The 15034-nt window shown below is 36.1% G+C and overlaps 1 protein-coding gene across 1 annotated transcript in view; it reads right to left on the bottom strand.

Moving 5' to 3' along the window:
* Positions 1-6: 6 nt before the first annotated feature.
* Positions 7-15034, bottom strand: part of LOC141299460 (homeobox protein PKNOX2-like) — a 105068-nt gene continuing 90040 nt past the window's right edge. Inside the window, 10 exon segments of the mRNA XM_073829819.1 lie at positions 7-766; positions 769-890; positions 4229-4407; positions 4577-4653; positions 4849-4968; positions 6232-6273; positions 7254-7351; positions 7779-7914; positions 9455-9640; positions 11823-11994. Of these exon segments, the coding sequence (XP_073685920.1) occupies positions 650-766; positions 769-890; positions 4229-4407; positions 4577-4653; positions 4849-4968; positions 6232-6273; positions 7254-7351; positions 7779-7914; positions 9455-9640; positions 11823-11994 (1249 nt within the window). The 3' untranslated portion in view covers positions 7-649.

The raw sequence follows: 15034 nt of genomic DNA, 5'->3' as shown, positions 1-15034 counted from the left end.
TTCCGTACGTGTAAGAGATGCTTGGCACTCTCCCAACTTGCGTTTGTTTTGAACCAGGCTGATGTTTTCGACTCAGCGGACAGCATTCTTGTTGATTGTGTCACTGCCTTCTGACAGTTTGGAAAATAAATATGAAGTGTCTGGGTAAAATGCATCACTATCAAATGTACATACATTGTGCTGTCAGGCATTTAGATTGTTTCTTTTTTAATCTTCGAAGACTGAATATTCCGTTAACTCTACAAAAAGAAAAAGAAAAAAAGAAAGAAACATGCCTTAAACATCCACTCATTGCATGGTTATCAATATGACTGTAAGAGGGTAGACATTATGTCATGCTAAGACACCTGAGAACCAAAGAGACATATTAAACAAAGTAAGGCTTAAATGGATTATATGCATGAGAGTAGCATGAGCGCTTGGCTGACGGCCCAATATACAGTACGTTCTTTGCACCATGTTCTGTCCTCCTTCAAATTCTCACCTTTTTTTCATTCATCAAGTTTATAACAGGACCCTCCTCTTCATTCTCATTGGATGTTCCATGGCACTTAGTGTCCACTGGAAACCTTCAGGCGGTGTTGAGATGTGTTGCCATGGGGATGAGTAGGAGTTAAGTCAATTTTGTCATTTTCATCTATCTGATCCTTTATTCAAGTCCTTCGTTGTGGTTGAGGCCCAGATCTCTCCGAGCCATCTGTCTGCCTCCCTCGTTTTCTTCATCCTCTTCTTCGTCTTCCTCCTCGTCGATTTCTCTTCTCCCTCCTCTTCGTCGTCTTCCTCCTCTGTTCCGTCCATGGAGTCCTCAGTTCCTCCCAGCATGGCTTGCTGCATCGCCAGTGTGGCGGAGTCTGAGGACAGAGGCTGCAGGCCGTCCATGCCAAGAGAATCTGGCAAACACACGGAAACACAAATACGTATTTAGTGACTAACAGGTAAACTGTAGAACTGTCAATAACACTCTTTCATTAAAAAAAAGATCATCTAAGATGTTCATGTCTTTCTTTCTTTACTCAAAAAGAAATTAAGGTTTTTGAGGAAAACATCTCAGGATTTTTCTCCATATAGTGGACTTCAATGGGATTAGTGGGTTGAAGATCCAAATTGCAGTTTCAATGTAGCTTCAAAGGTAGTGTTGGGTTGAGTCCACCTAAGTCGAGTCCGAGTCGAGTCCGAGTCTTTATCCATTCGAGTCCGAAATGGGTCGAGTCGGACTCAAGTCCGAGTCCAAATGGATCGAGTCTGAGTCCAACTACACACTACTGTTTTTCAGTATCTTAACTTTGTTTTAACCTTTACAACTACAATAAGGCAATGACAATTTAAATGTAAAAAAGCAAGGGGTGGGTAGGAAGCTTAAGTGAATGAGACCTGAGGAGCAGAAAATTCACCTCTTATCTCTGATTTTGGCTGTTTTGGGTTTTATATGACAAATGGTAAGACCTTAGACAGGGTTGCATTGGCATTGACATGGCATTTTGATTTTTTTTCTTGGATAAAAATGAGGCTGTAAGGGGACAGTTTTTAAGTAGCAGTCTATGGAGGCCATGGAATAAAAGAGTAAAAAAAAGTAAATTTGAGTTTATATTTCAAAATTCTGACTTTATTTAGACAATTCCGAGATTATATATCACAATTTTGATAAGAAATGACATTCTCCCTTTTCCCCTCAGCTCAAAATCATGAGTTTAAATCCCACACTTCTGACATTTTTCCCCTCAGAAAAGGTTTACGCTGCTGTCGCTTTAAGACTGGATGCACAGATCAGATATTGTGACACATCTGTATTTCTCCCAACAGGCTTTCAAGTACTGGCAAGACTTTTAAACACGTGCGAATACTGAATGTCACTTTCGTAATAATGCATCGAGTCAGTAAAATTTCCGTCAACTGGTCCTGGACTCGGCAATTATTCCCGAGTCCGAAAAGCTTGAGTCCGAGTCAAAATGCATCCGAGTCCGTGACAAGTCCGAGTCCGCTAAAAATTTAACTCGAGACCGGACTCGAGTCCGAGTACAAGTCCGAGTACCACAACTGTATTCAAAGGGATCTACAAGATTCCAGCCAAGGAATAAATGGCTATATCTAATGAAACAATCAGTCATTTTCTAAAAAATATAAAAATGTATATACTTTTTTTTTAACCACAAATGCTGGTCTTGCACTAGATCTGCATCCACAAGTTCATGCATTACATAGTCACGTTGGAAAGGTCACAAGTGATGTAGGCGGAAATATCGACCTAGTGTTTACAAAGCGAACGTGGAAAGAAAGTCAAACGCCCTGTACAAAAAAGTAAAACAACAACGTTGGGCAATTTTAAAGTTGAGGAACTAACTGTGTGTGACCTTTCCAATGTGATTATGTTGTAGATGTGCATCACAGAGCTAGTGTAAGATGAGCATTTGTGGTTAAAAAGTATATATATATTATATATATATATATATATATATATATATATATATATATATATATATATATATATTTTTTTTTTTTTTAGAAAGTGACCAATTGTAGATAGGAAGACATGAATATCTTAGATGACATGGGGGTTGACTAATTCAGGAGTGAACTACTCCTTTAATGTTTCTGAGGAAACTATATAAGGGTCAAAGACATTAAGATGTCTACATCCAAAAAAATGTACAAAAGGGATGTCCACAGAAAGCACATTAAATGTAAAGTGTAGAGTAAAGTGTCTACTTTTAAGGTTTCAAATGTTTTTGGAGAATAAAATTAGGTTGAAATAATGTTACATTGTCATTCAGTGTAACAATATTTATGTAAAAATTCAAACATTATGCTTAGACTTGTACATATTAAAATATCTAAAAGAATAAGAATGCATATTTAAATTTATTGTGTTTTAAAGGAGTAAAAAATTCTTTCTGACATATTGGCAAAACCTGGAATAGTGGCAAATTAAAAAAATATTATAATTATACGATGAGTATTTAGGGTGAAAGTAATTAGTTTTTTAATATGTCATAAATGTATTTTTGTTGTAAATATGTCTGACAAGACTGTTACCCTGAATGACATTTTAGTGGATGTCTTCTGTAAATTAGGAAAAATGTATGATATTTATTTTTAGCTCAGTAAAACAAAAACAAAAAATGCAATTAAATTAAACAGAAAACATTTTAATATTTTTGGAGAAAAACAACAACAATTTAAAGCAGTATTACACTTTTTGTTTTTATGCTTAAACCCTTTTTTGTCTTTGACCCATAAATATATACCATATAAATAAATATTAATTAGATACATCATTAGCTGTCACTTTTAATTAGTTTAAAGAATCCTTGTTGAATAAAAGCATTAATTTATTTAAAAAAATATCTACAAACTCAAGTTTTTGAATGGTGGTGTATATATATAATAAATATAATGTATTATATGTGACCCTGGACCACAAAAGCAGTCATAAGGGTCAGTTTTTGAAACTGAGATTCATACATCCAATGACTGCACTGATGTATGGTTTTTTAGGATAGGACAATATTTGGCCGAAATACAACTATTTGAAAATCTGTAATGTGAAAGTGCAAAAAAAAACAAAAAAAAAAACAAAATCTAAATACTGAGAAAATTGCCTTAAAAGCTGTCCAAATTAAGTTCTTAGCAATGCATATTACTAATCAAAAACTAACTTTTGATATATTTACAGTAAGAAATGTTCAAAATATCATCATGTAACATGATCTTTACTTAATATCCTAATGATTTTTGGCATAAAAGAAAAAATATTTTTGACTCATCATACAATGTATTTTTTGGCTATATATAGCTGTGCTACTTAAGACTGGTTTTGTGGTCCAGGGTCACATATTTATAATCTAATGTATTATCTTTAATATGTTCACAGCATAAACTATAATTTCCAATTCATTTCAAGTCTGAAAAGGTGACAGAAAAGATTAAAATCTAATGGAAAATCACAGAAAAAAAAAATATAGATCCAACTTTGATAGAAGAGTAATTGATTCGTACAGATGAATTGAATTTTGCAGTTATTGAACTAAACTGAACCAACCAACTTGAGTTGAATAATGATACTATTTTAGAGCTGCTTTACAACAGAATTCTGAATCTGTCTCACATTTGATTATGTTTGCATTCCTGATTCTGTTATTTTCCTGTTTATTTCCCTTTGGAACAATCTGTATTATATAAGGCACAAAAAAGGTTGCTCGACTTGTCTAGAGAAAGCATTTATATTACTGACTGTCTGAATTGTTTGTGGAGTGGGATCCGTGTGTCTGCAGAACTCCAGCTACAATGGAGTCAGGCCAGAAGCGCTGTGTGGGTCTGTGCTGAGATTTCATCTTCTTGGCTTTGGGAGCAGGGTCAGGATTACTGGCATCCAGCATGGGTTGCAGTATACGCCTACGGGCATTGATAAACCTTTCAAAGCACGGGAAAGAGAGGAAAAATGACGTGGATAACACATATAACAGGATTTCTAGATACTACGTGCAAATCATAAAGAAGTTTTGTGATTTTGTTTGCGGCCATTAGATGGTGCCATTTTGCTGTGAATTAAACACCGGTGCAACAAACCAGTCGCTCTTACCAGTTGTTCACCTGTAATAAGGTAAGATTTGTTTGTGCTGCGATCTGTCTTTTCTCGTCTTCTGTAGGATAAGGATGCTGGAAAACAAGAAAATAAATAAATTATAAGGTATTGTTTAAACGGTATATCTGTAGTCCTTTTAAGTAAATGTACACTTTTATATTTATGTTTGTACAGTAAGTTTGAATGAACCAGATATGACTGAAATGAAGTGCGTTTTAAACTCCACAAGCCTTTAATAATGTAGGAAGAAAGCACATCCTTTTTCTCACCATGAGATGCTGGAAGAGCCAGGAGCGCATAATGTTTGTGGCATGTTTGGGAAGGACGCCTCTTTTGTTTTTTGATTTCTTGTCATCGCCGTCCAAGAGTGAGGACAAGTCCAGGTTCACCTTGGAAGGAAGAGAGAAGAGAGACGGGAAAGTGAGCGGGGGAGAGGGAGGGGTAGTTGCCACGGAAACAAAGAGAGTCGCCAGTCACCATTTCTTTGGCAGGGGCAGGAATGCCTTCAGTCACCATAGCAACGCAATGGGAGTAATGATACCTAAAATTAAAGCCAAGGAGGGTACATTTACTGAAGCCTTTCATCAAGTAAAAGCGCTGCGGAAAATGCAGTCAATTTTTCTCTTTTCATCAAACTTATTTTATGCTGTGAAGTACGATTAATGTAAGGCGAGCCAAAATGCGACAGAGTTTTAACGGATGCGTGCTAAATTAACTATTTATTTTCTTTTGCTTGACGCCATTCTGAGACTGGCATATTAACATTTCAGAGAAGTTTAAGATGCATAATCTGCAAGAGCGCCGTGTGCGAATAAATAAATTAATAACAGAAAAAAAGGAAAAATTAACATTTCCACTTTGAAAATAAGGATAATTAATTTCATGCTACCATTGCCACTGAAAGCCATAAAAAGCAGCAGCTCCCCACTGATTTTAAAATTTTTAAATAAATAAATAATAATCAAGCTCTAAAAACAACCTCCTCATTACATTTGCAGCTGGGTGTCATGTGGTTCTTTCCCATTCCTCTACTCAAACTACACACACATACACACACACTAACGGGGGAGAGTGTGTAAGTGTGTGATTCAGGAAGCAGGGTGAATTAATTGGAGGCTTCATGCAGGGGTATTATTACTGAAAGCTTGTCGGAGATGTAGCTACGGGCGGAACTCTATTCCCAGCCTGCGTGTAGTGAAGCGCCTCGGCCCAAAGTTGGGTATCCACACAGGCTCCAGCTGTCTATCAAACCCCAACTCACCTGACTCATAGTTGATGGCATTAAAATACAAACTAACACTTCTAGAATTCCTAAATAACTTGCATCCTGTCTACACTTGAAGTGAGCAAACACATAATCTTAACTGATTCAATTGGGTGATAAGGGTTAATTAAGTCTTATCTGAACACCGACCGTTTCACCGTTTGTATCACTCAGCTTGCGGTATTTCTCACTGCGAGCGTCATGCCGGACACATGAATCATTTGAATTTTCAAAATAATACTGAAAAGCTTTTAGGTGAGAATGTACTTGTTTAGATTTCAAATTTATTGAAGTTTGTTAATAAAGATCATGTCTGTTCGAAAATTTGCTTCAATATTTTCGGAGAGCGGGCGTTCAGAACTCATGAACCCGCCGAGAGCAGCCTTACCTTGGTCAGATCTTCCGGAATTTGCCACTGGCTCTGATGTATCTATAGTGGTTAAACATGAGATATAATTCAGTTTTTGCAGTCTTTCGTCTCATTAATCTATTATTTGTTCCAGACCAAATAGCTCTGACTGAGGGCAAAATCTCATCATATTATATTTTGTGTAACTGCCTTTGTTTGTTTGTTGTTTTATTTAATATTATGGTGTGTGTGTTCATGGTGGTGGATGGTGGTGAATTGGGCTACTTTAACACTGTTTTCGCGGGTTGTTTTTCATGTCCACAGGTTAAAACAACCTCAATAACATGATATTTAGTTGCTGGAATGCAGAAAAATTGTATTCTACCCCCCTCAATGCGATTTTTACTGGGGGATCCCCGTCAAAACTCACGATTGAGCTAGTTTTGGCCTAGATTTGAGTAGCAATTGGGTGGGTTTTGTTGTGAAAACCTGGCAACCCTGGACGCAGCCAACAAATGCGCTGAGCAGCGCTGTCATCGGAAATCACCCTTAACAGATGAAAGTATAGTACGACAAAGATATCGCTTCCCTCAGCGGACATTCAAACGAATGTTTTACTCTGAATATGAGATTAAGCTGAAGAATGAATGCGGAATTCTGATGCAGGTAATTACACAGGCTCAGTCTATCTCTCATAAGTGAACCTTTAATACAGTAATACAATAAGAGTTTAATGAAGCAACTCGACGTTTCTTTGTTACTAGTTCTAAATGGACGTTTTCAAATTAGTAACAGAGTTTGTTCTGCTTGTGTTTCATAAATAAGGGCCAATGCTGCTCTAAACGAATAGACTGAATGTTTATTTTAAAAATGTTCTATTTAATGTAGACAGAAATTAAAGTGGATAGAATAGCATGTATGAAAACAGAAATAGGGCATATATAAACTGAAGTCATCATGGTGCTGTAGTCTAGAAATAATTCTACAGAATTCTACAGCTTCATTAGTTGTGAAGATACTGCCCTGCGAGCATGTGTTGTCTGTCGAGCAGTTGCCCTCACCTGATTGTTTTGGATTTGGATGGTTCCCTGTGGTAACCCCTGGGTCAACACCTGCCCCTGTGAGGTAACCATTGCCACCGGTTGATACAGCGTCCCACCTGTGGGAATTAGGCAGAGACACAGGAGCGCGGTTATCACAGACTTTACCTGCCTATCGAAAAACACACTGTAATTACCCTGCGGCACAAAAACAAACCATTTCACCTCCCTTTTACTGCGCCAAAATAAAACAAAAGGGTATTTGGAATGGCTCAAGAGGAGAACAAGGAGTTCTTGTTTTGCTGCTAATTAGCTTGATTTCACAGTAATTAGATGTTCTTTATTCACAATGTGAAAGTACTGTTCTGTGTGAGATGGCTGTACAGAGAGAGAATTAGTAAAGAAGCTATATAAATGTAGATAATGTGCATTACATGGAAGTCCGTATTTGCTTCCATGAGATGTCACGTATTTGGAAAGCTGTTTGGAAAGCAGAGATCTCTGAATTTATAGCAAACAAAAGGGACTGATGATTGGCCTCCTCACCTGAGACCACCTGAGAGTTGATAGTGGTCATGGCAACGTTGTTCTGTTGCAGCGAACCGGCAGGGACCACAATCCCAGAGGGGTTTACCGTGCTGGAGACAGAGGTGAGGGACGGGGGTGAGTTCTGAAGCAGGTCCTGTAAGTGGAGGACGAAACACTGGTTAGTGTCCACATTTCAATTTCTTGGAAAAAGATTTGGTAAAAAATTAGGGCTGCCAACATGTTAGTTCAGCATGATTATATATATTATGACTTTTTTTCTCAGAATTGTGAGATATTAACTCGCAATTATGAGTTATAAAGTCAGAATTGTGAGATACAAACTTTAAATCCTGAGAACATATCAGTCTTTTTTTCCTTCAAAGTGGACTCTAATTCAGACTTTTAATTCCAAGAAAAAAACTCAGAATTGCGAGATATAAACTCACAATTGTGAGAAAAAGGTTGCTAGATACAAACTCGCATTTGAAAGAATCAGAATTGCAAATTTGTATCGCATTTGTGAGTTTATATCATGCAAATCAGAGAAAAATGTCAGAATTGCAAGTTTATAACACACAATTGCAAGTTATTAAGTCAGAATTATAAACTCGCAATTATTATTATTTTTTTGTGTGTTTTTCCATTTTTCTTTGATATGACAGGAAGTGATTGGGAGACAGAGAGGGGGGGGGGGGTGTTATCGGGAAAGGTCGACGAGGCGGGATTCGATCTCGGGACACCCAAGGTGCAACTGCACCACATAAACAAAAAAGTGAGAATTGCAAGAAAAAAGTCAGAATTGCAAGTTTGTATCTCATAATTCTGACTTTATTTCTCGCAACTGTGAGTTTATATCACACAATTTTGAGAAAAAAGTCAGAATTGTGAGTTTATTTCTTGCAATTCTGAATTACAAGTTTATAAAATGCAAGTGTGAGTCATTAAGTCAGAATTGTGAGATATAAACTCACAATTCTGAGAATTAGTATCAGTAATATCTGTAATTTTTTTCCCTCTCAAAATCGAAAAAAGAAAAAAGTCAGAATTGTGAGATGTACACTTGCAATTGCGAGAAAAGGCAGAATAGCGAGATACAAACTCACATTTGCAGGAAAATTTATTTGGTGCTTAAAAAACATTTCTTATTACTATCAAAGATGAAAAATTTGTGCTGTTTAATATTTTTGTGATACACTTTTTTTCAGGATTATATAATGAAAAGTTCAAAAGAACAGCATTATTATTAACATTATTTAAAAAAGAAATATTTTGTAACATTAGAAATGTGTTTACTTTTAAATGACATGATCTATTTAATGCATCCTTACTGAATGAAAGTACAACGTTAAACAAAAAAAAAATCGTACTGACCATATGTGAACGTATGTGATTAATTCTGATTAATTTAGATCATTTGATGGGCATTTTAATTCAATTATAATCGATTGACTGTTCTATGAAATATCCAGAAGTGTGTACTTTAAGTCTTCTCACGCAGAGGTCAGCAAAGTTCAGCAGGAACAGCGAGGGCAAGCCAGATGTGACCTTTTGCATTCCCGGGAGAGGAGCTTGTGTTCGTGCAAGTGTAAATGTTACTGGCATGAGAGTGTGTGCATTCATATGACACTGTGTTTATGTGTTAGAAACAACCTTTAGCCTTTAGACTGAAGGTCTAGGGAGATTGTATTTGTCACCTGCTGCAGGCCGAGGTTGGTCTGTGATGGCGAATACGGGCCGCCCAGGTCGTTCCGTAGCAGATTGTCACTGTGCATCTTGGTCTTGAGGCAGGTGATGTAACGGTTGCAGAAGTCTTTACAGAGCTCGTTCACCTTCTCCAGCTCCAGCAGGTGGATCCGCAACACCTGAATCGCCTTCACCATCTACATCAACACAAAAGTTCATACAGGAATCAGTTTATGAAAATATTTTGCATTAGAGTGGATTAGTTTCGTTTTTAATTTTAGAAATTTTCTGTTTGTGTTTGTCTTTTTAATCAGAATATACACTACCAGTCAAAAGTTTTTGAACAGTAAGATTTTTAATGTTTTTTTAAAGAAGTCTCTTCTGCTTTTACTATTTAAAACAGTTTTCTATTTGAATATAATTTAAAAAGGAACTTATTCGTTTGATTTCAAAGCTGATTTTAGCACCATTACTCCAGTCACATAATCCTTCAGAAAATCATTCGAATATTCTGATTTGCTGCTCAAAAAACATTTATTATGTACAAGAATAAATGAAGAACAGCTTTTATCTGAAATAGGAATCTTCTGTAACATTATAAATGACTTTATCATCACTTTTGATCAATCTAAAGCATCTTTGCTAAGTAAAAGTATTGATTTCTATAATTTTCTGTTTTTGTCTTTTTAATCAGTATATACACTACCATTATTTTCTATCAGATTTAATACGTTTTTTTAAGTCTCTTCTGCTCACCAAGTCTGCATTCATTTGATCCAAAATTTTTACTAGTAAAATAATTGTTTTCTATTTGAATATAATTTAAAATGTAATTTATTCCTGTGATTTCAAAGCTGAATTTTTAGCATCATTACTAAAGTCACATGATCCTTCAGAATTCATTCTAATATTCTGATTTGCTGCTTAAAAACACTTATTATTATGTTGAAAACAGCTGAGAATTTTTTTCCTGGTTTCTTTGATGAATAGAAAGTTCCAAATAACAGCATTTATCTGAAATATTTAAAGCATCCTTGCTAAATAAAAGTATTAATTTCTATCATTTTTTTCCCAAAATGTTAAAAATGTTTCTTATAAATAAATAAATAAATAAATAAATAAATAAATAAACGTTTTTTGAACAACGTAAATCAGCATGATTTCTGAAGGATCATGTGACACTGAAGACTGAAGTAACGATGCTGAAAATTTAGCTTTGATCATAGGAATAAATTACATTTTAAAATATATTCAAATAAAAATTTATTATAAAAAATATATCAGAATTGTACTGTTTTTGTTGTATTTTGGATCAAATAAATGTTGGCTTGGTAAGCAGAAGAGACTTCTTTAAAAAAACATTACAAATCTTACTGTTCAAAAACTTTTGACTGGTAGTGTAAATTCATGGAAGAAAGAATATTATATGGATCTGAAACTACATTAGTGTGAGCAATTAATAATAACAAAATCATTGTTGTAAGTCCTTTGAATAAACTACAATCTCTTAACTAAAAAAAAAAAACAGAAGTGTTTTCTCACTTTTTCCCCACAATTACTTAAGGTTACTTAGCCGGGCTTCCCTGCCACTATTTGCCTGGATGCGTTGTTTAATGCTGCAAACACTTTCGAGTTCTGCTGATACAGCTGGACGAGACTGAACTTTCAGTTCCAACTACCCATTCAAACAGTCACCGCCCAAAGTCAGAACTCAAGGACGACCAAATGGGCTAAAAAATGCTTTGCCAAGGAGGAGATAAATCTGCCAATTACTGCAGCTCGTTTAATCAGGGCTCAGTGCCATCTCTCTGAGGCGAGAACGAAGCGCAGCGCGGGCGCTATAACTGTCGCGGTAAAGAGTTAGTGAACGGAAGACCCGTGTGTGACCAGTGTGTCGTAAAGCACACAGATGCAGAGTTAATTGACTGAGCAGCGCTAGTCGGCCGAGCGCCCCGGTAATGATGAACAGTGACCTTTTTCCTCCTCCTTCCCTTAATTTCTAATTACTGTTAACTGTCTTGCAGGGCACAAAAGAGGAGAGATGATGAATATGAGGGCGATAGTAAGGAAATGAGAACAATAGAGGAAAAATAAAAGAGCTATGGACAAGAGGTGAGCGAGTGTCATTGTGACCAGTACTACTGACTCTATATATTTTATATATAGACACAAGTGTTACTTGTGTCATATTTCTAGCATGCTTTAATGATGTTTTAATAATTTACCTACCTTAAAAACATATAAAGGGCAAATATGCCAGCAGAGGGCAGTGCAGGTGTGACATTTAGATATAAAGAAAATAAACAGGTTTATAAGAGCAGGTAATGAGCTCAAATTAGAAGAACTGAAAGAAGCAACAACAGCCTAATGAGTGCTTACTAGGTTGTCTAGTTCAGGATCCTCGCTGAAGAAAGGCTTGTGGTCCTGCTCTTGCTGGTGGACGAAGTTTTCTATGTCAACGTCAAAGCTGGCAGAGGTGATGCATTCTGATCCCTGCGTGGCTTGTTCACATTTCTCAAACAGCAACGCCAGAAGAGGAAAAAGAGGATGCCTGCAGGATACAGAGACAGCAAATTATTATTATTTTTATAGTATGCAGTGTGTACAGTATACCGTGTGCAGTATGCAAATGTAAGTCCCAGATGACTTGCCAAAATGAGAGCTGTGCAACTAGAACACACTGTGTTCCCAAAACGTGCTTGACCCATCCATTTTTTTCATATAAATAGTTTTCTGTTCAACTTCTATTCATTAAAGAAACTTAGTACCATACCAAAGTACCATAGTTTCAACAAACACATTAAAGCAGCACAACCTTTTTAATGTTGATAATAATAAGAAATGTTTTTTTGAGAACCAACTAAAATTTTCTAAAATTTGGCTTTGAAAAAACAGGGGCAAATTAAATTGTAATGATATTCCACAGTTTTTACTGCATTTTTTAATCAAATAAATGCATCCTTGGTGAGCATATGAGACTTTATTCAGAAAAATCTTACCAACTTACCAAATCATACAAAATGCATGTATTTAGTACTGACCTAAATAAGATATTTTACATATAAGATGTTTACATTTAGTACACAAGAGAAAATAATAGCTGAATTGACAAAAATGACCCCATTCAAAAGTTTACATCCCCTTTATATTTTAATACTGTGTTCTTACCGGAATGATCCACAGCTGTGTTTTTTTTTTTTTTTTTTTTGTTTAGTGATAGTTGTTCATGAGTCCCTTGTTTGTCTAGAACTGTTAAACTGCCTGCTGTTCTTCAGAAAAATCCTTCAGGTCCCACAAATTCTTTGGTTTTTCAGCATTTTTGTGTATTTGAACTAGAGATGCACCGATTGCAATTTTCTTGGCCGATTCCGATTCCGATTTTTCAGTAAGTGTGACCTGCCGATTCCGATTTAATTTTTTTTAACAACTATAATGAAAGCATAGGCCTATACAGAAATATTTTCTTTAATTAAATTTATTTTATAATAAAATAAATTTTTAAACATTACAGGGTCTTCTTACAACAAAATAACTTTATACTAGCAAAAATCTTTTCCTCAATGTTTTTTTTATTTATTTATTTTATAATAAAAGAAATGTACAAACATTACAGCATCTTCTCATATAAAAATAACTTTAACAAAATAAAGTGCTCTGAGCCTTGAAAACATTAGAAATAAAATATAAGTAACAAAGCAGGCATACAAAAATCTACTTTTCTTCAATGAATTTTATATGGATTTTTTTTTACATTAATTACAGGATCATCTCACAACAATAACTTTAATAACAAAAAGTGCACTGTGTCTTCAAACAGGTAGAAATAACAATGCTAGTACTAAATGCTATTACTTGAGCATTAATGGCAATTTTTTCTTGATAAAGAGAAGCATTTCTACCTTGTCACCAGTTAACCCAGCGGTACTACACTTCGTAACATTCATTCACATATTTGCGCTAAGTCACCACATACAGCGTCTTCACACACAGATGAAACTTACTAGAGAAGTGTGACATAAATGCATCTGTAAATAAATTAAATTCACGTCGCGTACGCTTTAATTACCTTCAAATGGAACATATATGCTGGCTTCGAGCTATTCGTGTGTGAAGACGCTGTATGCGGTGGCGTAGCGCAAATATGAGAATGAATGAAAGTGTAGTAAACGTCAACGGATTTCCCCTGCTCCGGGAGTAGAGAGCAATGAACACTGGGCAGGGACAATGTCAATCGGAACACAGTTCATTCACAGAGCTTACTTCTAACGAGTGGGTTATCTGAATCAGGTGTGTTAACTAACAGAGACATGCAAAATATGCAGAGCGGGGGCGCGATCTACCACATGTCCAGCCAAGCTAAACAAGCGCGTGGTTCGTGGTTGTTCCTTCGCGTTGTATTTTGGCCTTATAAATGTTACAAACTGCGATCTTTGTGTCATCTTCACTCACACCAAAGACATGTTAACACACGACTGTGAGTGCGCGTGCGTGGCTGTGACGTAATTGCATGCGCCGCTGGCAATAAAGGGATCGGCTAGGAATCGGCAAGAGGAGAAATTGACCGGCCGGTCACCGATCTGGGCCGATCATGCGAAAATCGGCCGATTCCGATCACTAGCCGATCAATCGGTGCATCTCTAATTTGAACCCTTTCCAACAATGACTGTATGATTCTGAGATCCATCTTTTCCAACTGAGGACAACTGAGGGACTCATATGCACCTATTACAGAAGGTTCAAACACTCACTGATGCTCCAGAAGGAAAAAACATGCATTAAGAGCCGAGGGGTGAAAACTTTTTGAATTTGACGGTCATGGTAAATTTAACCTATTTTGTCTTCAGGGAAACATGTAACTATCTTCTGTAGCCTCTGAAGGGCAGTACTAAATGAAAAAAAATATGATATTTAGGCAAAATAAGATAAATGTACACATCTTCATTCAGTTTAAAAGTTTTCACTCCCCGGCTCTTAATGCATCGTTTTTCTTTTGGAGCATTAGTGAACATATGAACCTTATGTAATAGTTGCATATGAGTTCCTCAGTTTGCCTCAGTGTGAAAATATGGATCTCAAAACCATACAGCAATTGCTGGAAAAGGTTCAAATACACAAAAATGCCGGAAATCCAAATAATTTGCGAAGAACGCTGAAGAATTTCTGTAGAACAGCAGGCAGTTTAACTGTTCAGGACAAACAAGGGAGAAACAAAAAAAGTGAATCATCCAGGTAAGAACACAGTATTAAGAATCAACACTATAATGTTATACTATAGTATGTTTATATTGCACAGTATGCACTAAGCAGTTTACCAGTCATAAGTTAACCAGAAAATAACCAGTTTCTTTGCCTCAGCGATGGCAGAGGACAATACCCAGCAGCTGAATTGATAATCTCTGTCATCTTCATCTGATTGTAGGCATAAGCTCCGTCTAAAGGTTTCTTCTAGCAAGTTGACATTTGTCATGTTAACAGCATTAACATTTCCTGTATCATCAGAGAATGAATATGTTTGCACTGGTTTAAAGTCTGTCTAGAGAGAGGCTTCTGCTGAAGAGCAGACCTAATGAAAGTTCAAATTCACTCTGGTC

This window comes from Garra rufa, chromosome 23, assembly GCF_049309525.1.
Source record: "Garra rufa chromosome 23, GarRuf1.0, whole genome shotgun sequence".
Taxonomy (NCBI): domain Eukaryota; kingdom Metazoa; phylum Chordata; class Actinopteri; order Cypriniformes; family Cyprinidae; genus Garra; species Garra rufa.
This window is presented reverse-complemented; position numbering and strand designations above follow the sequence as displayed.